The sequence below is a fragment of the Ambystoma mexicanum genome, chromosome 6p (genome assembly GCF_040938575.1).
Source record: "Ambystoma mexicanum isolate Mex_15411 chromosome 6p, UKY_AmexF1_1, whole genome shotgun sequence".
NCBI lineage: Eukaryota > Metazoa > Chordata > Amphibia > Caudata > Ambystomatidae > Ambystoma > Ambystoma mexicanum.
In genome coordinates, this window is record NC_090935.1 from 371,601,758 (window position 1) to 371,628,778 (window position 27,021).

The following is a 27,021-nucleotide window of genomic DNA, read 5'->3' on the forward strand; positions in this document are numbered from 1 at the left end:
CTCTCTGCTTCTCTTCGGTTCCTTGTAGTTCCAGTGGCGGCTCTCTGACTTCTAGCCCAAGGGACCTGCCTTTTATGCGAAAAACCCCTATTCACACAGCCTGGCTGTCAATCACCTAGCAGGGGGGTTGTCCAGCCTGGACAACTACCCTGGCCAATCATGACAAAGTGCGACTTGGGTTTCCTAGGATACCCTGTGCAGGGGGTGACTACACCCCTCCCTCACATCCAGCCCACCTAGCCACCCAGGCGCCCTAAGGAGGGCTTCTGAGCAGAAGCCCGCCAAAAGACAGTGAACATAGAAGGCAAACCTAGTTTGCCGCGCAAAGTAAAACACAAGAAGGACTTTAACAAAAAGAAATGGCGAATAAACCCAACCGGAGCCAAAAGAAAGACTATTTGGTCAAGCGGGTTTATGTTCGAGGCTAATATAATAGCCAAGAACAGTACCACGTTTATCTAATATAATCGCGGGAGAAAAGTTAGGGTAGATACCACTGCCACCAGCCAAGTCTAAATGTTAAACGAGCTAAACAATGCTCTAGGAGGTACAGATAAAAAGGGATACAAATTAACCCTTTCCAGTACTCCATGGAAGATGGGGTGTACTGGATCTGTGGTAGCTTGACTAAGTACAGTTAATGGTAACTTTACCCTTTTCTGGGGGACGGTAGTCGCCTCAGAAATGGAGTCGGGGGAAGTCTCAAAGACAACACCTGTGCCACGGCTGAAAGTGCTGTGTGACACACAAAAAGAAGGGGGCTACTGAAGTGGTGTACTTCAGAGTCCACAATCACAAAAACAGAGAAATACACATGGCAAAACATAGGTAAGAGTGTGGGAAAAGCTCTCTCTTACCAAGTGGAAAAAAATAAACCCCAGAAGTCCAGCAAAGCTGCTGGGGGACTCACTAGGTGAAGGAAATTAGCCATAAATGAGAATTCTCCCTAACAGTCCAGACCCAAGTCTGATTAGTATGTGAAGCTTATGTGTCTTGGTCAGTGAAAGTTTTCCAACCTAGGAATTATCACTTTCATGTCCTGGAAGTTTGTGGTGGTTCCCTTTTGGGGGAAGCCTTAGCTCTGCCAACAGGAATAACCTGTTGTGGGAGTTTACAAAATCCAGCCCATGCATTTTGACAGTTTTCTTTTTCTTTTATTTTGTCCTGAATCAAAACAAGCCTGTTGAATAAACAGCCCATATATGTTTCCCCAGCAACAAAGCCATTTACATTGCTAGGCACGGACAAGCTTTGATTCAACATTGTACTTTTTTAAAAAGCAGGCATTTTTTTTCCTCGGGTTTGTACAAGCCCATTTTGACACACTGTCAATGCTGCTGGGATTTATCATCCATCTACTTCCCAATATTTTTCTGTAGCTGTAGTCAGCTTGTTTTACACAACAGCCTGTACAAGGCAAAAGTCTTCATGAAATTGACATGTGCACAGAAAGCTATGATATTCTTTTCAAGCTGTGATTTTGGACATTTTGTAGCAAAATATAAGCGTTTCCCGTGTAGCTGAAGGAAAGTTTTTGTTGATTTTCTCAGGTTTGGCTATCACAGCCTGTCCTTCTGATGGAGCACAATGTGATTATGGCAGGGCATGACAGGGTCTTTTTGATAAAGGTAGTGTGAAGGACAGGGGAAAATGCATCAGAGCGGCATCATTTTAAAGGTGAACTATTCCCTTTTTCAATAGGAACTTTGGGCTTGCAGCAAAACAGTGCTGCTTTTTCACTCCATTTCTTTAAGACAAACAAGAACATACCCTAGTAGCCTTTCTCGGAGTGCTCCCTGTTCCATCTTGCCCAATGGTGATTGGCAAAACAGTGCAGCCATCCTTTTGTCGCTGCAAAAAACAGTTTGGGTGCAATTGTGCTCACAGGAGCCAGCACAGCCATTTTGCTGTTTCTGCTGAAATGCAGCTTGGTGATGTGAGGAAGTACTGCTGAGTGGGTAAATATATCCCACAACCCATTTGTATTCCACCATCTTACTGTCTTCGACTATACTTTGGGGATATCGAATTGGTATATTAGGAATTTCATTCTTGGGTATCCTCAATCTATTTTTCCCCCAGTTTAACTCTACAGGAGGGATTATTTTACGCTCAAGCATTGGGGATGCCACTTGGAGAGTGGTTGACAACAGGTTATGGTCACTGTCTGGCAAGACTATCGCCTCAAACTTCTTTACCTTTTCCCTAACATTAGCTGAAACGAAGCAGTAATCCAAACAAGCCTTCTGAACTCCATTCCCCCAGGTATCAGCTCCTGGTCAATCTCCCTCCATCTGACAATTCAACATGCACAGTTCATGCAACCTGGTTTCATGTAGCCACCTTCTGGCCATCCCCTCCAATTTTGCCACCAAAGGTAAAACCCCCTCCTTAGATAACAAGCAGAATTTGAAATCCCCACAGATTACTAACTCCGGGTTTACCCATTCTGTTAAGGCTTCATCCACCGTGGCCATGATTGACTAAACAAACTCACCAGTTTGCAGTTTATTAACGCCATGCTAGGCATTTATCAGCAGCCGATTGGATTCCACCACTAAGTACTGCCTTTGTATCTTTAGTATTTGCACAAAAGCGTTTGGGATAAACTGATTACAGACCATAAAAACCCTAGTCTACTTTAATTAGCATCAACGAACCAGAGAAGGGCGACCCTAACCTCCCCTTTCTGGCAGGGTTGAGCAAAATGTCATAGCCATTGCACACAGATTTGTCCCTTAACCATGTCTCCTGCAAACCGAGAACGTCATAGCCTCCTAAAACCTTCCCTTCTTCGGTAAACATACATTTAAAACCCTGGGTGTTACAAGACCCTAGTCGAAGGGTTTCTCCTAGGCGATCTTCAACAGTCTATTTCATACTTGGTTTGGCCAGCGCACCAGCTAGCCAACTCCAAACAGATATGTCCTCCTGAGTGTGGTGGGGCCTTTTTTTTTAGGTAGGCAGTTCTCAATCGTTAATTTCACCAATTACATTTTTCATAGCTGTGATCGAATATGATGATATTGGAGGCGCCCCTACTCTCCATTCTGTTGCCACAATCTTTGGGCTCTTAAACAAAATGTGTTTGCCCCCTTTCACATTTTTGGTCAGTTTTTTTAGACTGCCGATCTTTGCTATGATCGCTAAGATCATATCCAAGTGGTAACACTGTGTTACCCTGTTCCAGGAGAGCATCCTTAATTGATTGAGATTCTAAGTGGAGGATAACCCAATCACAGCGTTCTTCCGTCACACATTCTACCACTCTGTCATTCGTCGTTATATATCCCAACACTGGAATACACTGTAGGAGTTTCATCACATTCTCTCTTTTCAATAATAGAGCATCACTTGTTGGTAAGATTATTTCCAAGTAGACTTTCAGCCCCCCATCTTCCCTTTATGGTGATTTGGTTTCCCCATTGATGTATTTCCACCCTTGGCTGGTCATTTTTTCTCGTTTTAGGGGTAGCTTCATCAGGGGCTTGAGGGTTATCAGGACGAAAGCGGCCTGTCACGTCCGACGCCAATGGTTTTGCTTCTAAAGTTCTGAAACCAGACGAGATAGGTCTAACTGTTGCTTTCATGGCGGGATTCTCCATTGCATCCGCTCTCTTTATAGCCGTATACCGCGTTAAGCGGGCTTCTTGTTTCTCAATTTCAATCCAGTCTGAATCACAGGACTATGGCTTGCAGATGTCTGGTGTGGGCTCCCAAGCCTTCCAGGGAGGCATACGTGGTGACAGTTTCCTGGAATGGAGGGTTCTGAAACCCTGTGCCCCAGGCGATATTGGAGCCGACGACCCACCACCTTATTGCCCGACGGAACTCGTCCAGGGTGATCTTGTCCGGACACTTGCACCCAGCTGGCATCCAGGAACTCCTGAAGAGGTTGCATCTGTAACCTGCAGAGCCGGGTAGATGCAGGAAGATATCATGCCGAGCAAAAACTTGATGGTTCGCACTGTGGCCGACTTCATAGACAACAGCCGCTGCAACTTCCCCTGGATGGCCGCTACCCTCTCCTCCAAGGGTGACACTAGCAGGACACTGTATTGAGTCTGGCCCCCAGGAACAGCGCGTTCTGCGATGATGTCAAGCAGGACTTTGGATAATTGATGGAGAATCCCAGATCCATCAGCAGCTTGACGGCCGCCTCCGTGTGTCCGAAGGCCAACTCTCGCGGGCAGGCCCGGATGAGCCAGTCGTCGATGGTACAGGTATACATGAATTCCCTGTAGACACAGATGGCCCGCCACTGGTGCCAGGAACTTAGTGAACACTCTGTGGGCTGACTTCAAGCAGAAGGGTAGGGCCTTGAACTGGTAGTGCTGTCTGTGCACTACGATGCGTAGACACCTCTGGTGTTTCCTGTGAATGGGGACATGGAAGTAAGTGTCCTCCAGGTCCAGCGACGTCAAGAAATCCCCTCTTTCCAGTCCGCAGAGCATGTGCTGCAACGTGACCATCCTGAATGTCAGAGACTTGAGGTACTTGTTCAACCGTCACAGGTCTAGAATAGGCCTCCAGCCCATCTTCTTTCTTACTAAGTAGTATCTGGAATAGACTCCAGAGTCCAGGAGTCGTCGGTGAACCAGCTCTAGTGCCCATTTCCGCAGCATGGCCAGTACCTCTTCCAAGAGCTGAGGGAGGTGCTGCTCCTGACTGGCCACCGGAGGGATCCGCAGACACCTGTGCTTAAATTCCAGGTTATGTCCTTGGGCGAGAGCTTCCAGCACCCATCTGTCAGTGGTGATCTTTTCCCACTCACCGACTAACCTCGTCAGCCGGCCTCGCACCGGGGTGCATGGGTGGGGGCCCCAATGTGTTGGCCGGTTCAGGTTTGCTTTGGCGCCCTGCTGGCGATGGCAACGCTGTCCTCCTCTACTGTAGGCCTGGGAACGGCCTCTGGGCTTCCTGGGTCGTGGATCTGGAAGGCTGACATTACGAGGATGAGAAACATTTCAAAGACCTGCCCGACTTTCCTCTGGAGGAGCGAAAGGAAGGGCGGTGCTGCTGGAAGGTGCCCAGGGAACGGGCCGTCTCTGCCTTGATGGCCTGTAGGGACTCGTCGACGACCTTCGCAAAAATGTTTTCTCCGTCGAAAGGCATGTCCCGTACCTTCGTCTGGACCTCCTGGCGGAAATTCGTTGCCTTCATCCAGCCTTGGCGACAAAGGTAGACACTGTTTTCGATCTGCCGGAACACTGTGTTGGCAGCGTCACTGTGATGGCGTGATTCAATGCTACCTCTCCCTCCTGGAACAGGGCGATCACCGCCATCCTCTTGTCATCCGGTAGGAACTCCAAAATCAGGTCCAGCTTGTACCACAGCTCCCTGTCGAATCTGGCTAGGATCGTCAGTGCGTTGGCCACCCTGATGATGAACGCCACAGTGTAAATCACCCCCCCCCCATGGCGTCCATCTTCTTACCCTCGCTGTCCGGGTGGACTGAAGATGACGAGGACAGGTTAGATGAATTTTTCCTCGCGGCCGTCGAAATCACTGAACCCGGCGATGGTTGTGACCTCAGGTGGGTGCTGATTCCGGCACCCAGTACTTCTTCTCCAGCCTATCCCATTTTGGCTGGAGCCATGTAATGGTTCTTCAAGGAGGGCCAGGCCTCCCCCATACGTTGTCCAGGAGTGGCAACTCCATGATTGTCGTCCTCATGACCTCGCGCCTCTGGTACTGGAAACCCTCCTTCCTGGTTTTTTCGGGCACAAGCTGGAACAGCTCGGAGGCTCTGGCAATCCTGGAATGGAGCAAACCCCCACCTCGTCCAGTGGGGACTCCCTAGGATTCAGAGAGCCGCCGCCTACTCCGACGATATGGTCATTGTCCTCCATCGGCATGGCCTTCCCTGTACCAGTGAATGGGTCTGCTGGGGCCGACACGGATGTGGTAGCTGAAATGGGGGCGTTGGATGGTGCTTCCTCTTCTTCATCAGAGGTTGGTAGGGGGCCTCAGGGACAGGCCCCTTGAGCCATCCTCTTCTGGATATCCGACACCAAGGTGAGGAGGGCTGATAGGATATCCAGAGCCACATCCCTCAGCGGAACTGGCGTGATCGGAACACTAGGCCCCGCGCCATCGTTGCCGTCCTCCTCTTCCACGCCCTCATGGACTGTGTTTGTAGGGAACTCCAGGTCCTCGACGTCCGTGTATGAAATTTCCATGGCTTGGGCCACAGCCTGGGACTGATCCACAGTGCCTCCCCCACCCCCATTCACCATTCCCCCCCTAAGGGGCTGGAACTGGGTTCTGAGACGGTGTCCACTTCGATATGCCAGCAGACCTTGTCAAGGTCACCACGGCAGCCTCGCGCCTTGAAGGGTGGGATACCTTCAGCACTGTGGGGGTTACCTTTTTAGGGTCAGCCCCTTGAGCTTTCGAGAGAACAGCCGCCACTGACTATCGTTGACAAAACTTATCCTGTGCCGCCTGGGCCTTCTTGGGCAGCTCAGCCTTCTCCTCTGTCCGCGGCTTCTCAGGCTTCTCCTGCAGTTTAGCCGGGTTGGACTACTCTCTTCGAGCAGGAGCTCGATTGCCAGCAGGCAATCGAGGCGGAAGGTGATGTCGATCGCGCCCTGTCTTCCACGGCAGTGGACCCGGACTTGCAGTACTTGGCCTTATCTTGGGCTCCCACGGATGAGGCGCCCTCACAGGTTCCTCGGACCAACCGGCCTTGGGAGAGGCATGCCCCTGCTAGGAGCACGGCCCGAGGCCTTGGCGTTCAGCCACGCTGCCATTCTACTGCGCCTGTCCTTTGTCTTCTTGGAGACGACCATGGCATATTTCACAATCTCCTTCCTTGTGGTGCGGATACAGGCAGTAAAGGCATTACACGTGCTTGCCCTCCACAAACACATTTCAAAGCCCGCACTTGGTGCAGGACTTCAAGAGGGACCTTCCTTCTCCGTCATGGTCGGAGGACACAAAGTAGGCCAAATGGCCTTCTGAAAACTTCGATGATCTTTGCCCTTGAGGGGCGCTGATCATTACCAACAACAGATCCGTGCTGTCGGCAGATGGAGAGAAAAGCACACAGGCTCTTTTGAAAACATAGAAGTAGCTTGCAGAGGAAACTCGAGGACTCCCAATACTGAAGTGTACGGTAACAATCTGAAGATGGCTGCCAGAGGAGGGGTTTATGGAGAGGATTGGCATTGGATGGGGACAGTATAACCTAGAGGATAGTGATTGGTTTAGATGAGAAATACTGTTTGTAAGTGAAAGTGAAAATGTTTTTCTTTTTACTGAGGATTCCCAGCCTGACGACAGGGAATATTCATAAGCATGTGAATCCATGTCAGAATCCATGCTGGAGAAGCAACGTTCTCCAGTAGCACTTTTATTATATACTCGAGTGCTTACTTTATTAGAAAAACGAAATATATTTGTAGCAAACAATGTGTGCATATATAGTACACTAGGCACAAATGATTTTCCTTTAAAAAGAAAAGGTAAACCCTTTGTATATTAAAATTGGAACATTTTGGAAATTAACAATAGCAGTTGATCTATGAAATACCTTTCAAAACTGGAAACTTTGTTAGGGTCTTGCACATATCCAGACAACAATACATGAATGCATTCCAAAAGGTGTAAAGGCTTCTTCATTCTGTTCCAATATGGATCCTGTAAGAGAATATATAACATAATAAATATTAAAATGCAAATTCATTTGTTTTGCAATATTAATGAAATAAACCTTGCTCTTAACACTTAAGAATGCACTTCTTTTGTATTCACATACTCACACAAGCTGCAGCTGTATTTGTATGAGCTTGCATAACAAGGAAAGAGACAGTAAATAACAAGTTATTTACCTTCTGTAATGTTAATTATGATGGACTAGCTTTTCCTCCCAGACTTCTCATTTTGGAGGTAACCCTTCAGATGCAAGCATTGCATAGTGTTTCCAGGCACTAAGGGTGGCCTACACATGCCCATGACTCCAAAGTAATGTCATGGATGGCATGGAGCCGCCTGCGCCTTATGACCTCTGTTCCGCTTAGTTTTCACCGCACTTAAAAGCTGAGGCATACAGAATTGCTACAGGTTACAAGCATTTCATAATGAGGAGTATATTGTGAAGGAGATGAGGAATATGTAGGAGAAGGAGAAATTACTTACAGTAATGTTCTTTCTATGGATTCTTCTCCCGCATATTCCTCATCAGATAGATATCCCTTCCAGTGTCTACTTCTCAGAAAACGTTCTATGGGGGGGGGGGGGGAGGGGATGCACACCTCGAATCGGCCATCGATCTCTTTTGACTCGATGCAGCGGTCGTCAACTCCGGACGTGATATCGGACATATACTGCGTCACTACACCCGTACCTCAGTTACCCAACTTTTATCCCCCAAGCTCAGCCGCTGCGGAGGAAGAATCAAATGATTCGGCTAAGGCAGCCATAACTCGTAGAAAAGAAAAAAAAAAAAATAAGGTTTCATTTTCTTTTTCAAAAACAGTGAGGAAGGAATCCCAAAAATGATGTGGAAACACACAAATAAGTTCTATGGTAGTCCTTTAAACAATAGAGAAGTTAGTCATCAACTGCAGGCACTTTTAAAGAAAGGTAAAAAACCTAGGCATTGTGTTGTCCGCCACACTGTCCATGAATCATCAAGTCTCAGCCGTTGGTCAGGCGGGTCATTTCCAGTTGAAAATGTTAAGGAAGGTCTTGCCCCTGATCCCAGCTCCTCTGCGCCCCCCAGTGGTTGCAGCCCTAGTTCTTTCATGCATAGATTATTGCAATTCCTTATACCTAGCCCAACCTAAGAACCTGATTATCCAACTACAACGGCTCCAAAATCTGGCTGCCCGGGTGGCCACTGACACTCCGTATGGCTCGCATATCTCTCCTGTTCTGCGATCACTTCACTGGCTCCCGGTGGCTCATCGGGTGGAATTCAAGGCCCTGTGTATTGTTCACCAGCCCTTCATGGTCTGGGAGCGGAATATCTCCAAGCCAAATTCTCACACTATTTCCCCACCCGGAGTCTTCGCTCAGCCACAATGGAGCAACTCAGTGTGCCCAAGTACTTCCGTGCTCGGGTAGGCGGACAGGCGTTTTCCTTCGCCACTGCTGTCCTGTGGAATGGCCTTCCGCTGGCCATAAAAAAAACTCCAATTATTTGTAGTTTGAGAAGAAGGTGAAAACTTATCTGTTTTGATCTCCCTGTCTCTGTTCTCTTCTCTCCCTGCGCCCTGATGCCTCTGGGTGACCGTGCGCTTTATAAAAGCTATCAACATAACATAACTTAACTTTCATAACTGGGTTGGATGGGAGGGTGATGAGGAATTTGTGGGAAAAGAATACATAGAAAGAACATTATGGTAAGCAATTTCTCCTTCAATGGATTGCCTTTCTCCCGCAGATTCCTCATCAGATAGATTCCCCAAGCAGTATGTGTGAAGGACGTGGGATGAAAGTTTGTATACAAGGAAACTTAGTAAAACCGCTCTTCCAAAACGAGTGTCAGCTCCATGGGCTACATCCAGGCAATGGTGTTTGGCGAAGGTAAGCAGCGAAGACCAAGTTGCCGCTCGGCAGATGTCCCTCACTGGCACTCCCATTTGTAGAGCCAAATAGGCTGCCACTCCCGTAGCGAGGTATGGGGTCTGATGCCCGGAGATAATTCCTTCCCTGTATTGAGGAAACATTCTGAGATGCAGTGTGAGATCCATCTAGAGATGGATTGCTTGGAGACAGCCACACCATTTCTTGCCAACAAGAAGGCTATGAACAGTGTTAAGATGGATTTCTGAACTCTGATCTGGTGGGCAGAGGTTCAGAAGGCCAGCCTAGTTCCTTGCAACAGGGTAACCTTCTGGACAAGCCATACCAATCAATCAATGTAGCATTGGCGGCGGTCAAGACTAGGTCTCAGGAGGGGTGAAGGTGATCCAAAGTCCACAATAAGCGCACACAGTAAACGACACCACAAATTACTCTCAGTCAGGTGTATATATCAAAAATACATATACATTTATTAAAGGCCTTTGAAATCAAACACAGGGTGACACCACAGCAATAATGACAAAACCAACAACACTATACTATGAAACATTTACATTAACTATTGGCCTAAAAGAATATTAAACAAGGGCAGATCCACAACCTGCAACAGAAGAGGGTCAGACAGTGCAAATATACTTTAGGCAGTTCTTCAAGAGTCTTAACCCAACTAATAGGACGTTCAATCCCTACGAAGTGTGGAGCCTTGTGCTCAAAAGTACATTCAACGCGGCAGCACTTGATCGTGATTTAAAGTACACAAGTGGTCTCTTCAAGGGGCTGTAATGTTGCAGGAAAGGGGGGTAAAGCGATGAAGAATAGAGTTCCACTATTCAAGGAGGGTCTCCACAAGAGGGCAGAGCGATTTCCCGGAATCGGGAATAGGGTGGTAGCACAGGCTACCCTAACAAAGGAGAGTGGCCCTTGGGGGACACTTGTGCGGAAAAAAAACCCTATTGATGCGCCAGGGGCCAACGCTAAGTGATGCAAGTACTCATCGACCCTCAACACACTCCTGACTAAACTTCGCCAGTCAAGTCCAGTTCACTTGCAGGATCGAGTCCAGCAGTTGCACGTCTCTCTGGCTTTCAGGAGCTGCGTTCCGGGACCTCCGTACGTGGTGGGACAGTGGCGATTTCTCTGCTTCTGGTGAATGGATCGGGCCAGTTGCACTGCAGCTCGTCAAGGGGACTCTCCGAATTCCTGACCTAGGAATCCAAGGTGTACGAAACTCGGCGGTAGAGTGCCAGAGAGCCTTCTACAAAGAGCTTACGGTTCCCCAGGTCTCAGGTCAAAACTCGAGACGGCAGTGCCTCCAAGGCAAAGGTCCCGTGCGAGCTGGTCAGTTCACTGGGCGGTCCAGGAGCACTTCCAAAAAGGCTTGCTTGCAGGTTAAGCAGGAGGTGCTGAGAGTAGTTAGTACCACTACGCCAACGGTTCGAAGTGCCCTGGCAGGCCTTCTATGGTCAATGAGAAACAGGGGCTCCAACAGGACAACAGCGGTGCCAGGGTGCCAGACCTTCCAGCAGATCACCAGCGGCTCCACAGATCTGCTTCTTCGGTTCACGATACTTGGCTCCTTTAGTAATTTTGGTGTGAACTCAGAAGATCGACCTGGAATAGTTTTAGAGTGCCTTCTCTTATCCAGAATTTCCTTCACGCCAAAACGAAGAGAAACCAATAGGAGATCTGCTCACATTCAACTAACCTAGATGTGGACCAATCAAAGACCACGGTGGTACCAGTCATCCAAGCACACCAGACATCCTGGCACCCAGGACGTGTATTGGAACAAGACAGCTCCAGGGCACAAACACAAGGCATGCAGGAGCCCGCGAAAGATTTGGTTTGCGCAGGGTCTGCATGAACAAATAAGGAATTTCCCTCAACCTGGGAAAGGCAAAGGGACAGAATGGCCAAAGGAAAGAACCAAGGACCACGTCATGGCATGGCCCTTTTAGGCACTGGCCACTGTCCTGGGACAAATGCGGTTTGGACCATAGAAAATGCTTTAAAAGTAACAGCTGCCACCAGCTCTGTCCTGGACACCCTTGTACATACACCAAAAATTCTTCAAGGGTTTCTGGGGCCTTAAAAATGAAAGAGGGACCCCAGCGCAATGCACGGTACATAGTGCACAGATAAAATGTTAACAACAAATGGCAACAAAGTGAAAGACTAAGGGAAAAAAAGTCTCCCAGTACTCACAGTCTGAAGGGCATGTCAGTTTCCCCCTAACAAAATGAGCAAAACCGCAGCGGAGTACAGCAGAAGGCTGGGCTCCACTGGAAAAAGTCAGGCTAGGATGGTCAGAAAAAAGTTGGGGGGTTCACAACTGGAGGGAAAATTACCCATACATGGAAATCTTTCCAAAGAAACAGTTGGTCTGTTTTTCTAAATTCCACAGTTCTTACAACATACAAGTTAAGAGCCCTCTTCCTGTACAGCCTATGGAACCGCTGCTTCTCCTTGGAGGGATGCAGAGGCAGGTAGAAACGCTGCAGTTCAATAGCCTTGGACAAATGCAACTCATACAACTTTGGGTAAAAACCCTGGTCGTACCGTAAGAGAAATATTCTTCCTAAAAAAACAGAGAAATGGGGGCTTGCACGACAGGGCCTGCAGCTCACTGACCTGTTGTAATGGCCATCAGAAAAGCAGTCTTCAGAGTAACCAAACAAATGGAGCAAGAATGCAATGGTTCAAAGGGAGATGCCATGAGAAAAGTGAGACTAGATATGCCTAAGTCTAAATGAGCAGGAAAGGTTGGGTTTGGATGCACCAATAACTGGAGGAAATTGAAAACGCAATCAATACATCAGCAAATGGTAAATGTCCTGGCCTTGACGGCTTTCTAATATTGTTTTATAAGACCTTTAGTCAGATTCTGTCTCCTTTCCTTATAAAATTATATTCAGAGATTTTGGTTAATGAAGCAGTTGCTGAATCAATGCAGACTGCATTAATAAGTTATTCCAAAACCAGACAAAAATCCTTTGTTGTGTGGAAACTACCGGCCTATCTCGCTTTTAAACATGGATGAGAAAATCCTGGCGAAGATATTCGCTATACAATTTAATGACCGGCTTCCAAAGCTAGTTCATACAAATCAGACTGGGTTTGTAAGTGGAAGGAATAGTAGTGGTAATCTGCTGGAACTGCTAGACGTTATTTACTTAAAGGGCCACTCTGCAGAGGCATATGCAGCCAGTAGTATAGATGGAGAAAAAGCACTTGTTAAGGTAAGCTAGAAATCTGTGTGTCAGGTCCTGCTTAAGGTAAATTGTGGACCACTTTTTCGCAAACTTTTTAGAGTCCTGTACGGGGGTGCAAAAGCGTCAGTGGCTGTTAAAGGTAGTCGTTCAGAGTGTTTCCGGATTCTGAAAGGAACCCAGCAAGGTTGCCCATTGTCCGTTATTTTTTGGTTTATTTATTTATTGAATCCCTTGCCATTATGCTTAGAAATCACTTGGATATAATGGGTATTCCGTTTGGGGATTATGTGTCAAAAGTCCTTTTATATTACATATTAAAGTATGGATGGCCTTAAAAAGCATTTGTGCATTACTAATCCAAATGTCAAAATATCGAATTTGTATTTTAAAAAGTACATTTCAGATGTGACCAGCGTCTATAAATTCAAAAATGTACTTTTTCTACACACACAGCAGTAAAGCCCGACCATGGCAGCAATATCCACAGACACTCACTACCACATTCATGACCCTACTAAAACAAGGGAGTCCCTATCCAAGCACCCAATAACTCAATGGTTCATCAATTAGGACTGGAAAATAAACAGACACATTAGCATTTTGTAATTCACATTTCAGATTGACCCTAATATGAAAGAACACTCTGCCTTATAATAGATGTGCACTGCGCCAGTTAAACTAATGAACTCCTTTTCTGCATGTAAATAGTAACAAAACTATTAACGGTATCATTAAAAAAATGAATCTATTAAGAGTGCTAAGATTCATTTTCCACCGCAGTTGCATTATAGCATTATGACACAACTTCTCCTTCTCACAATGACATTTTTACTTTCATCAAAATATCTCCGAGAGCCCAGTGTCAGTGTCATAATCGCACGACTCAGCATATAAATAAACAGAGATTTGCCTCACAATCAAAGCTTTTCTTAGCCGACGATTGTCGTTATATTCAGCAGGTAATTATAACACCAGGAGTGAACGCTTGTAACTCCTCTGTTCACTCTGCGGGACTCACTGAATCAACAGTAATATGAGACACCTACTACCAGGTGTTCACACAGCTATTACACCAAATACACTGCGAGCAATGAAACAGACGAAATGCAGCAGTAAATGAGAGCGATGGGTGCACTTGGAACGAGGAGGAGGGGCACGTGGGTCAGCTCCAAACTATATGTCGACAGTATATCCATGTTAAACATCTGTTGCGAGTTCCGTCAAATCATAGTTAATTGGTGGAACGAGTGCTAGCACTCAGAATGGGCTATAATCTAAGATGTGTGAATGGTTATGATGGATGGAATGTGGGTGGGGTTTTACCTCTAGGTGACTTGTGCTAGCCAGGGATTGTCCTAATATGCGCGTTTTGCTCTGCTTTATTATATACAGGTATATAGTTTGAGATGCATGTGCCATATTTTATTTTAATGTGGTTTTTGGTGTGCTGTTACACTTGAAGGGCTGTAGAACCTTCTCCTTTAGTTGTTCTACTTTCAAAGCTAATTGGGGTCATAGCTGGGGGAGTTTAGATCACTTGATGTAATGACCAGCCAACAGCTGATATAATGTATTTAATGCTGAATTCACATTACACAGATTTTGGAGCGCTCTTGCTAAGCCATAAATAATAAAAATGTAGCAAGGATAAAAGTAAATTATTAGTGGAATTGTTATATATGTGTGTGTATGGGATACATTACTCACCGTAATCGTATTTCTGATGCTTGTATCTGCTTAGATTCACATGCTGTGCATAGGCCGACATCTAGTGGAAGCTGCAGAGTATTACAGTTTGTTTTTCGAAACTCGAAAATGGGCGTCGACATATGGCGTGCCAGTAATACTATCCCTAGTGCGACGTCCACTGTACCCATGATCCCTCACGCGTGTAGGACCCTCAGATTGTATTTTTCCTGACATGAGGTAGCATGAGGAGTAGCACGAGTACAGATTATCCAAGCAGATAGATAGATAAGACTACGAGCATCCATGTGCCTTCTCTCAGAGAGGAGGAAGGGCGGGCGCATGTGAATCTAAGCAGATAGAAGCATCAGAAATACGATTACGGTGAGTAATGTACCCCTTCTGAGGCTTGTGGAATCTGCTTAGATCACATGCTGTGCATAGATTAGCGAGCAGTGTTAGAAGAAGGAGGTGGGATGTGAGAAGGGTCATGAGCAAATGAATGTCTTAGAACCGCTTGTCCCACTTGGGTATCTGTCTTGGAATGAGTGTCAATGCAGTAGTGCTGAGTAAAGGTGTGAATAGGGTTCCATGTAGCTGCTTTGCAAATGGTGTCAAGGGGTACATTTGCAATGAAAGCCAGAGTGGCCCTAGTGCCTCTTATAGAGTGGGCCCTTGGCGTAGAAAGGCAGAGTTTTATCTGAAAGGGAGTAACAGCTGGATACATTTGACTATCCATTTAGAGATAGCACCTTTCGAGACGCGATCCCCTTCTCTGCCTGTAGCTACAGAGACGAACAGTTGATCTGTCTTCCTTAGCGGTTTGGTCTTGTCTACGTAGTAGAGGACCGCTCTTCGCACATCTAGTGTGTGTAGTTTCACCTCACCAGAGCTCTTGGGTTCTTGGAAGAAGGCCGGTAGCTCAATGGACTGGTTAACATGGAATTTTGAAATGAATTTAGGTGAGAACCTAGGGTGAGTTTGTAGAACCAGTTTATCCTTATGAACAGTAAATAAAGGATCCTGCACTGACAGAGCCTGAATCTTGCTGACCCTTCTTATGGATGTAATGGCTACTAAGAAGGCAGTTTTATAGGTCAGGTGTTTGATACTAGCTTTATGCATGGGTTCAAAGGGGCGGCCCATGAGTTTAGCAAGCACCACATTAAGGTCCCATCCTGGTGGTGGGTTCGAAATTGGAGGGTGGAGTCTCTTTACCCCTTCCATAAAGGCTTTAACCAATGGTACTTTCCACCACGACACCTTGTTATGTGAGGTGGTGAAGGCTGACAGCGCTGTCAGGTGAACCTTGAGTGAATTAAATACCAACCCTGCGTCTAGCAGGTGGAGCATGTAGGTGACAATATTGGAAGGAGTGCAATCAACCGGGTTGATTTCTTTATTCTGGCACCAAATAACGAATCTCCTCCATTTATCAAAGTACCAGTGTCTTGTGTTTGGTTTCCTTGATTCTTTTAGGATATCCATAGATCTCTGTGGTAGATTGAGATGGCCGAACTCTATGACTTCAGGAGCCATGCTGCCAAGTTCATCGAGCTGGGTTGAGGATGCACCGTTTGTCCTTCGTGCTGGGATAGTAGGTTGTGCCAGCGCGGGAGTCTGATGGGTTTGCACATTGCCATCTTGCGCAGGTGCGGGAACCACAGTTCTCTCGCCCACATGGGAGCAACTAGGATGAGCGTCATCGATTCCCTGTGCATCTTGTTGACCGCCTTCCTCAACAGAGGGGTTGGTGGAAAAGCATAGGCAAACATCCCCGACCAGTTCATCCATAGAGCGTTCCCCATGGAGTCTGGCTGGGGGAACCTGGATGCAAATCCTGGGCATTGTCTGTTTTCGCTTGTGGCGAATAGGTCTATAGTGGGGAAACCCCACTGTTAGAAGAGGTCTCCTACGACTTCTTCGTGTAGACACCATTTGTGTTCTTCCGGGAGGGGGTCTCTGCTCAACGCGTCTGCTAGTGAATTGAGATCCCCTGGAACATGTTGAGATGACTGGTTAATGTTCCGTCTGAGTGCCCATATCCAAATTTTCTGGGCAAGCCTGGACAGATTTGGCGAACGAGTGCCCCCCTGTTTGTTTATGTAAAACATTGCTGTCGTGCTGTCTATTAGGAGCTGCACTGACAGGTTTGACAGGTGGGGTTCGAACGCTGGAAGCGCTCTGAAGACTGCCAGAAGCTCTAGCAGATTGATGTGATTCTTGGCCACTGTGTGAGACCAGAGACCCTGAGCTGTGTGGTGAAGGAGGTGTGCTCCCCACCCGTCAGGGACACGTCTGTAGTGACCACCGCCTGTATCTCTGGATCGTAAAAGGGTTTCCCCTTTGTCAGGTTCTCTTTTGTCCACCAGTGAAGACTTTGTACCAGTGTTGGCGAAACGACCATTAGATCGTCCCACTGACCACTTGCCTGAGACCACTGTTTCGCCAACCATTCCTGCATGGGTCGCATGCGCAGGCGCGCGTTTGGAACCAGGCAAATACATGACGCCATCATGCCTAGCCAACACATTGCTTTGCGCACCCTTATCTGGCGATCGGACTGATATTGAGGAATTTGCAGTAGTGTATTCCGAATTCTTTCCTCTGATGGAAAGGCCAACCCCTCAAGTGCTTAAAATAGCTTCTAGGAACTGTTTGGAGGTGCTTGGCACCAGGCCTGATTTTTTCTCGTTCATTGAGAAACCCAATTCGAAGAGGAGGTTGATCGTTCTTTGGATGTTGGATCTGCAAATTACTGGGGTCTCCCCCGTGATGAGCCAGTCGTCCAGGTAAGGGTACACTGGGATTGCCTCCCTGCGTAGGTGTGCTGTCACCACCGCCAGTACCTTAGTGAATACCCTTGGAGCCGGGGCTATACCGAAGGGCAGCACCGTGAACTGGTAGAGCTGACTGTCCACCTTGAAGCGCAAGAATCTTCTGTGCGCTGGGAACATGGAAATATGAAAATAGACCTCTTTCATGTCCAATGTTGCCATGTAATCGCCTCTTTTTAGGAGGGGGATTACCTCTTGGAGTGTAGTCATGCGAAATTTTTGGGGCTGGACATACTTGTTTGCAGGGCGTAAGTCTAGGACTGGGCGCATTGTCAGATCTTTTTTTGGCACAAGGAAGTAAGTTGAATAAATACCCTTGTTTACCTGGTTGCCCGGAACGAGTTCCATCGCGTCCTTTGCGAGAAGATCGACGAGTTCCTTGAGGATCTTTGGTGGTCCAGGGAGTGTATTTTTTGTCTTGGAGGGTGGTTGTGGGGACGCTCCAAAAGTTCGATGCAATATCAAACAGACACTGTGGACAGCACCTATCTGTACGAGGTGATCCCTTCCCATGCCCGGGTGAAGGTGGAAATGTGCCCCCCTACTGGGGATGCATGGGAAGGGACCCCGAGTGGAGCGTCACTGTTTGCTGGGAGGCATACCGCCTCTACCTGGGCTGCCTCTCCCTCTACCACGGCCCCTCTTGTTACCTCTGGTGTAACTTTGGGTAGTATGTTGGTTTCCACCCCACGATGTACCCTGCCCCTGTGAGTAATTAGAACCCCTCTGGGAATTTTGGCCACGTGAGCGACAAAAATTATTATTCCCTCTTTGGTTCATGGGTATGTTAGTTAATTGTCCCAGGGACCTTAGGGTATCTTTTTCTTCTTTGGCAGTTTTGAGTGCCTCCTCTACCACTTTCCCAAACAAGACATTCGGTTCCACCGGCATGTCGATAAGAGTAGCCTGGGTCTTGGGTTTGAACCCTGACTGTCTCAGCCAAGGGTGTCTCTTGATGACAGTGCTCTCTGCAATGAGCCGGCCTGCATTATCTGCTGCGTCAAAGGTCGCTTTCAGAATGCACCCCGACACCGATCTACCCTCCGACGCAATCTGGGCTAACTGGCCCTTTATTGGTTCTGGTGCGGAGGCAATGAGGGCAGCTACATGCTCCCATTGGTGACAATTATAACTTGCCAGAAGAATGGTGGAATTCGCGATTCTTGCCTGGTAAGCGGAAGTGGAAGCCACTTTCCTTCCTAGACCATATATCCTCTTGCTCTCCTTGTTTGGGGGAGCTTCAGATGATGCTAAAGGAGTCCCCGCTCTTTTCCTGGTGGTAGTAACTACCAATGAGTCGGGCTTAAGCTGACCCCTTATGTAAAGTGGGTCGGAAAGGGCGGCCTGAATAATTTTTCAATTCTGGGGTTGACTGCCCGGGTGAGATTAGGGGTGAGGAGGGAGGGGTCAATTCTGCGCTGGATAGACTTCAGAATTCGTATGTCTTGGGCAATGGATTTCTTGTCCCCCATGATTTCCTCTGCAAAGTCCCTTTCCTCTTGAGCCCCTCGAGTGTCAACCTGAAAGTGCTGTGCAGCTCTAGCTAAGACCACATTCAGTAGTGGCTGATTATCCACAGGTGAGTCATTTACCGGTGGCTCTTTGGGGATAGGAGAGTCTAGATTATATGCCCCTGCCTCATATTCCTCCTCCTCATCATCCTGGTCCCCGTCGTCTCCGTAATAATCGACCCCGGCATGGTCGTCCAGTATATGTATGTCTGGCTCTTCAGCATACTGATGGTAAGGTAGAATAGAGAGTGGGTCTGAAATCGGGCCCTGAGCTGGAGTCTCATTATGAGGTCTCTTATTAGGAGGCTGAGGGTCCTTGGATCCTGAAGGAGTAGAGGTGTCGGGGGTATTCTGATAGCTCAGAAAATAATCAGGGTTTTTCTCATAGAAATTAGCCAAAGAAGACATTCTTGTCATCACCCTGTCAAGGTCATCAAAGCTCCATTCCCTGGAACTGGGGATGACCACTTCTTGTTGAGGTTCCTCTTCTCCCATGTCATGCGGAGTGGGAGGGATAACTTTAGGTCTAGTGGCAGAGTCAGGGGTCTTATATTTATCCTTATCTGAATATCTATGCTTGTCCTTTTGGACCTGGGGTACAGATGTTTTCTCTAATGACTTTCTGCTGTTTGTCCCCTTTTCCATGAGTAGAGAAATGTTTCCGTGAATGTTTGGCCTTCTCAGAATCTTTCGACACCTGGCGAAGAGATTCGGTGTGTTGGGAAGGTTCTGAAGCTTTCGAGGGCGAGCGCCGAGACTCGGAGGCAGACATGGAAGGAACTGCCAGAGCCGACTGTAAGCATACTGCTTGGGGATAGAGGTCAGTTTCGTCGTCAGACGACCATACCTCTGTAACTTTGGGGAGCGAGGCACCCTTAGCAATCGTGGACCGTTGCCGTGTGTCATGAGGAGATCTCGACCTGTAACGCCCAGAGGACACCGTTTCTGCGGACCGCTCTCTTTGTGCCTCTTTCTTCCGATCACTCGACACGCGTGTCGAGTCTCGGCTGGGGTTAGTGTGCTTAGGTGCAGTAGTGTGTGTAGCGCTCATGTCGTCAGGTGTGGTCCCCATAACTGCCCCGCCGGACAATCCTCCGAGGCCGGGGACTCGCGCTTGGGTGTCTATCGACACCCCTGTGCCCTCGCCGTCCGATACGGTGGCGTTGCTGCCATCACTGAAGGAACCCACCGCCTCATGGCCTCGAGCTGCCTGGCGTAGTAGGCCCAACGTTTAGTGGAACGGTCCTTTAGTGTTTTAGCCTTAAAGAGTTTACAAGCTCTGCAGTTAGCTTCAGGGTGATCCCTAGGCAGATAGAGATTACAAGTGTTATGCTTATCCAACCAAGGAAACTTGCGGTTGTACTTGGGGCAGAATTTAAATGGAGTACTCTCCATATGTTATTCTATGGCAGCGGGCGAGTGTATGTAGGAAATAAACTAGTGTGAGTATGTCCACCCCCCACTCGCCCTACTTGCAGTCTCAGCGGCTGTTCGTTCTTTCGGACCGGCGTCGATCTTCGGAATCTCAACGTGGGATTTAAAGAACGGGGAATATTAGATGAATTATGACAAAAAGGCTGAAAGCCAGAGAACTCTGCAACTATGCTTCTGACAACTATGGCGGAAAAAAACAACCTGAGGGTCCTACACGCGTGAGGGATCATGGGTACAGTGGACGTCACACTAGGGATAGTTTTACTGGCACGCCCTAGGTCGACGCCCATTTTCGAGTTTCGAAAAACAAACTGTAATACTCTGCAGCTTCCACTAGATGTCGGCCTATGCACAGCATGTGATCTAAGCAGATTTCACAAGCCTCAGAAATATATATATGTGTATGTGTATGTGTGTATGTATATGTAGATATGTATTTTATATCATCATTTTGTTCCTTTTTTTCATCTTACTGAGTGACTGAGGTTTTGTAGGAAGGGCCGATTGAATTTGTTATATTGCAGGCATGGGTTTCTGGGTGGTAGTGGAGAACTGGTTTAATTGTGTAAATACTAGAAAGCTTGTTGAGCCCGACTATAGTCTGGCATCTTTCAATAGAGACATATGTGTGTTTTTGTGTACCGTCTTAATGTTTGTCTGGGTTGGGGAAGTAAGGGTATTTTATGCTCTGGATTTATCTGTTTTTTCTCTGATAATGTGTGTTCACTGTTACATGGGTTTATTTATATGTAGTAATGTTATACCAAACTTGATTCTTGGAGGTCTACTTGAATTAAATCTAAGGGATTGCTAGTGGCAGGAACTTGGAATGTGAAAGGCTTGAATTGCCTGATTAAACGAATGAAAGTGCTGTCGTAATTTTGGGGGGAAATAATTGATGTGATCTTCTTTCAGGAAACACACTTTGTAGAGGGTGCTGGAAACCCTTTTTCTAACTCAAGATAGACAAAAATGTGGCTGAACTCCTTCGCCTCCAATTCAAGAGGAGTCAGGATTTTGATTGGAAGGGGTTTGGGAATAAGTGTGGAAAAGGTTGTTATGGATACTGAGGGACGTATAATTCTGGTTGATTTGCAATATGAGGATAGACATATAACGTTTGGTTCCATTTATGGCCTGTGTAAAAGCTGGAGTATTTTTGTTTTGATACTTGGAAGAAGTTGTGTGATATGAACGGAGAGTTGATTGTCGTAGGAGGACACTTTAACTGTGTTCTAGATTTTAAGATGGACAGATCTTCGGTGTGCTCCTTTACAGGATAAAAGTCTAGTAGAGAATTTGGAGAGTTTCTAGAAGTATTTGATCTGGGAGATGCATGGAGATCTGTACATAAGGGTGAAAGGGGTTTCTCTTTTTTTTCCTCCTGCGCATGATTCCCATTCTAGCCTTGACTACATACTCATATCTAACAAATTGGTTGAAACTATGTGTGGCTCAAATTTGTGAACGATATCTTTCAGATCATTCGTTGGTTAAAGTCAAACTGCTTCCTGATTCATGCAAACGCGACTATTGTAGGTGGAGATTGAAACCTTTTATCTTAAAGGAGGAGAATGCTTTACGATCACTAAATTACTCTATTGTAAATTATTTTGCAGAAAATAATGGTTCCACTGATTTTTATTTTGCATGGGTCTCCTTCAAAGCTACAATTAGAGGTGAATTAATTAACTGGACTGCTAGAGTGAGAAGAAAGGGGGAAACTGGGTTGAGGGATCTTGAACGGGAATTGGGTGATCTGCAGTCTACCTTTGGCCGCACTAGAGCTGCAGAGGTTCGTATAAAGATGGACAAGATAAAGGAATTATTGAAATGTGAGATGGATGCTCAAGCTGAGCGTGGAACCTTCTATACTAGGCAGCGTTTTTGGGAAGTTGGAGATTGTAGTAGTAGGCTGCTGACAAATAAGGTTGAGGTGTCTTTGCGAGAGTTCTTTCATTCAAAAAATAGATAATGTTTCAGGTAGATTATTGGTCAGAAGGGAAGAGATAAGTGAGTGCTTTTGCTCCTTTTATGCAACTTTGTATGCCAAAGATCATATTCCATTGGAAACTATACTGGCAGAGTTTTTTGATAAGATTGATACTAGTTGATGAGGTTTTGTTGGCTATCCAAAGTCTGAAGACCGGAAAGTCACCGGGTGTAACGCTCACCTGATACCCGTAGAGGTGCCGGTCTTGACTGGGCGTATACCGTATCTTCAAAGGTGATGTGTAACACACTGCTGGCTCTTTGGGATGGACCTCTGTGCACTGTATGTCTGACTCGAAGGGTAAGATTTCTGCAGATAGAAAATATGGGATTAATGAACGGGGTTATTGAATGTCTCTCTCTTCTTCCCTTTCTCTTCTCCTGTAGAACCCCAAAGGTTAACGCTCTCACCTTAGGTAAGTGAACGCCGTGCTCTCCATCTGCCTCGGGGCAGGGTGCTGTAACCAGTTTCTTCACTGGATAAGGGGAGCAGGCCTCTTGACTTCAGAGGACTGCTGTCCGTCGTTTACTGCACGAACGGTAAGTTTCGAGTAATTCTAATGTCTTTAAAAGTCTTTAGTAATGATGTCTCTTGTTTTGCAGGGTTCCGGCGATGGCGGATGACGGGCTGAAGTGAGTTGAAGATGGAGCCCGTGTGATGAATAGAAGTGCCTGGAAGCACGTAAGTAAGCGCTTGTTGCCTGCTTCACGATGCGCTCTAACTGTCTTTTTATTTTGCAGGTACAAGTTCGGAGCGGCTGCAGGATGCCGGAATACCCACTGGGTTAGATGTGGAAAGGAGTAATGGCACGTGAGTATTAAAGTTCCCCAATGTCTTTAAACGCACCTTGTTTTGTCTTTCAGATGCGGGATGCAGCGCCGAAGGCCTCCGGAGCGTGCGAAGAGTAGGTAAGCCTTTGCCTTTCAAATGCCGGAATGCAGCGCGAGGCGTTGGTGACAGCCGATGGACCAGGTAAGTGAAGCGCTGTCACTGAAGACCGTAATGCTAACCTGTTCTTTCTTGTCTTTATAGGTGTTGCTGAAGACTGGATTCAGGATGGTAAGCCTTTTTCCTTAGGCCCAGGATCAGATGCAGAAGACACAATGAGCGTTCTGCTGCAGAGGATGCAGAATAACGCAAAGCAAGATTTATCCATCGGGTGTGGTTTAAATAGCCTCCTGTAGTGCTTAGGTGTCTCCTTCCACAGCCACGCCTAGGTAAGAAAAGAGTTCCTGCTTTCCAGAAGAGTTCCAGTGTTCTGAACCTAGGGAGTGGCTCCTGCCCCACCCAACAGGAAAAGTAGTTCCAAACAGAAGAGGATCAGAGGCTCAACTGGCAGGCAAGTAAGCAGCATGGTCTGCTGCAGGTAAGTCCACCCAAGCATTATGAGCCCGGCGCTTCCAGCGCTGGGACTGGGCATATTTATGAGCCTGGTGCCACTGGCGCCAGGACTGGGTCCAAAAGGTCCCAATTGGGACTGGTTGGCACTCGGAACCTGGGTTATGGATCTGCTTCCAAGGGAGTTGGGAAAACCCTGACCTTTTGGAAGCAGAGATCATGACACCGGGTCCAGATGGTTTACCGATTGAATTTTACCAATCCTTTGATGAGCAGGTAGCACCTGAATTATGTACTCTTTATAACCGGTTTCTTATGGAGGGTTCTTTGTGCCCCTCAATGAAGGAAGCAGTTGTAACTGTGATTCCCAAATCGGGGAAGGATGCAACTAAATGTTGCAATTATCGCCCTATATCTCTTCTTAACATAGGTGTTAAGTTGTTTACTAAAATTTTGGCGACCAGATTGGATAAGTTTATGGGTACTTTGATAGATGAAACTCAAGTGGGATTTATGAAACGCCACTATGGGTATGATAACATTAGAACCATTCTTGATATTCTGAATCTGTCAAGTGCAGACACAGGAAATGTGCTACTTATTTTTTAGGACGCAGAGAAGGCTTTCAATAGTGTAAACTGGACGTTCTTAAATTTCACTTTAGTGAGGATGGTCTTTGGTCTTTTATTTATAAATGCTGTTGTAGCTTTGCAGTTTGGTATCAGTGCCCGAGTTTGGGTAAATGGAGTTCTGACGGCTTCTTTTAAACTTTTTAAGGGAACACGTCGGGGGTGTCCTTTGTCACCTTACTTTTTAAATCTTGCTCTGGAACCATTTTTAATTTATGTTCGACACGCGCTCTCTCTTTCAGGGTTTAAAGTAGTGGAGATCGAAATTAAAACACTAGCCTATGCCGATGATGTCACGATCGTTCTGGGCAATCCTGAGGAGGGGGTACTATTTTGAGAGAAATGGTTGAGGCGGTCGGCAGCCTCTCAGGTTACAAAATAAACTGGGAGAAAACAGTGGTATTTCCGGTTAGGAATACCCCTGTGCGTAATCAGTTGATGGACTGGAACTGTAAATGGGAAAATGAATGTGTGAAATATCTAGGGGTATATCCCATTAGGGATTTAAGAGGAATGGTGGGATTTAATGTAGATAGAGTCATAGAAACTCTTTGGCGGGATATTCCTAAGTGGGAGAGGCTCTCCTTGTCTGTCTGGGCTAAGGTTAACGTCATCAAGATGGTTCTCTTATCTAAGGTTCTATACATCATCCAGTCACTTCCATTAAAATTCACCAAAAAGGTCCTGGGTCGCGTGGATAAAGTTTTTCAAGAGTTTTTGTGGGGTATTAGGAAAAAACCTAAGATACCAAGATATCTAATGATTCTAAGTGTTCATGATGGAGGATTTGGCTATCCAAATCTTGACAATTACTGTAAAGGCTTTTTGTCAACAAAAAAAAGAAAAAAAAAATCGGTTGCTTATTTTTCTAGGAATGAGTTGGAGATTCCACTTTGGGCCCGGATTGAAGAGTATATGATGAGACCGTTCCTCATTGAAAATCTGTACTCTTTCGGTAGGGTACCCAGCCAAGTTGCAAATTTTCAAGCATCGTTAGCCACTAAAGATGCTGTCACTTCATTGATATTGAGTGGTGGACAGGGATTGTTTATGTAAAGGGAGGCTTCCATCTGGCAGAATCTAGGCTTACAAATTGATAATAAGATGATGTGTTGGAGGAGTTGGAACAACAGGGGCATATTACTGGTAGAAGATATTTGGTGTGATGGGAGATGCAAACTTTTGAATTTCTACAAACGAAGTTTGGCTTACAGAAACGGGAAGAAAGGAGGTATAATTTGTTAAAAGCATTATTAGTTGAAAGACGAAATATGATACACTCCTCTGATTCAGAGACCTGAGAGATGTGATTTTATTGTGGCTGCTCCCCATCAGGGGTCCAGTTTTATTATTTTTTTTATTTATTTTTTTTTTTTTAGACTTTTCCGGGTTGAGAACCATTCAATTAATTCTTGGGATAATCTGAGACTTAAATGGTCTAATGAGTTAGGAGTAAATTTATCTTTGAAGGAATGGGAAAATATATGGAAAGTTCCAATTAAAGCGAAAGTAGACCTGAATTTACATTACATTCAACAGAGGATTTTAGGGCATCTTTTCTGGACTCCAGATAGATTGAATAGATTTCGACTGAGTGATAGTGATAAGTGCTGGTGCTGTTTGAAGGAAAAGGGTACCATGTTACACAAGTTCTGGAATTGTACAAAGGTAAATGGTTTTTGGAATGCTGTTTTAGATAGGGTTGACATGGTGTGGAATATTACTTTTCCAAGATCACCTCTGGCTGTACTTCTGAAGTCCCCAAGTTGTGTTCGACATTTGGACTATGTGATGTTGAGTTGGGTTATTAAAGTGCTTCTGGTGGCCACTAGACAAATCTTGTGTGTCTGGAAAACAAGGAAAAAGCCATGTGTTGAAGAGTGGCTATGCACGTGCAGCTCCTTTCCTGTTTTGAGAAGATCAAATTTAGTAAATTGCATAGAGATGAAGTGTATAATGAACAATGGAGTGTTTTTAATGAATTATATGGCGAACAAAGGATTCATCCCCGGTTTGGCACGCAGAGAAAAACACGAGAAAGACTTTTACAAAAAGAAATGGCGAATAAACCCAGCCGGAGCCAAAATAAAATGTTTTTGGTCAAGGGGGTTCATGTTCGAAGCTAATTTAATAGCGTAAAACAATACCACGGTTATATAAGATAACCGCGGTAAAAAAGTTAGGATAGTTACCACTGCCACCAGCCAAGCCTTGAAGTAAAGGGAGCGAAACATTGCTCGAAGAGACACAGACAAAAAGGGATAAGAATTAACCCTTTCCAATACTCCATGTAAGATGGGGTGTACTGGGTCTGTGGTTTAAAGTGACTAAAATAAAGTTAATGGCAACTTTACCTTTTCCGAGGGACAGTAGTCAGCCCCAGAAAATGGAGTCAGGGGGACGTCTCAAAGACAACCCTGTGTCACTGCACTATGAGGCCATGGAGTAGGTGAGGCTCCAGTGCCCAAGATCACACAAAAAGTGAAAACACACAGCAAAACACATGTAAGAGTGGGGAAAAGGGCTCACACTCTCACCAGGTGAAGAAAATAAACCCCAGAAATCCAGCAAAGCTGCTGAGGGACTCATTAGGTAAGGGAAATCAGTCATTTATGAAAATTCTCCCTAACAGTCGTATTGGCCAGGGGGGCGTGGCTACGCAGCCATGGAGAAGGCTGCAAGTCCTGGAAGCTCAGTGACCTGTCACACAGATCCGAAGGAGCGCGTGCAGACGGACACCTGACTGCAGCCACAAAACCACACAATACATGTGGGAATATGTCGGGAAGGAGATGAGCGTGCCGGCGAAAAAGCTTGAGGCACTGCGTTAGGCAGAAACCTGTGCAG

At 46.3% G+C, this 27,021-nt stretch overlaps 1 protein-coding gene across 1 annotated transcript in view; it reads right to left on the reverse strand.

Annotated features, from left to right (window-relative positions):
• Positions 1-27,021, reverse strand: part of NUP155 (nucleoporin 155) — a 1,628,423-nt gene that overhangs the window by 59,765 nt on the left and 1,541,637 nt on the right. Inside the window, exon 34 of the mRNA XM_069627148.1 lies at positions 7,538-7,644. Coding sequence (XP_069483249.1) covers positions 7,538-7,644 — 107 coding nt within the window. The remainder of the gene's footprint in view (positions 1-7,537; positions 7,645-27,021) is intronic.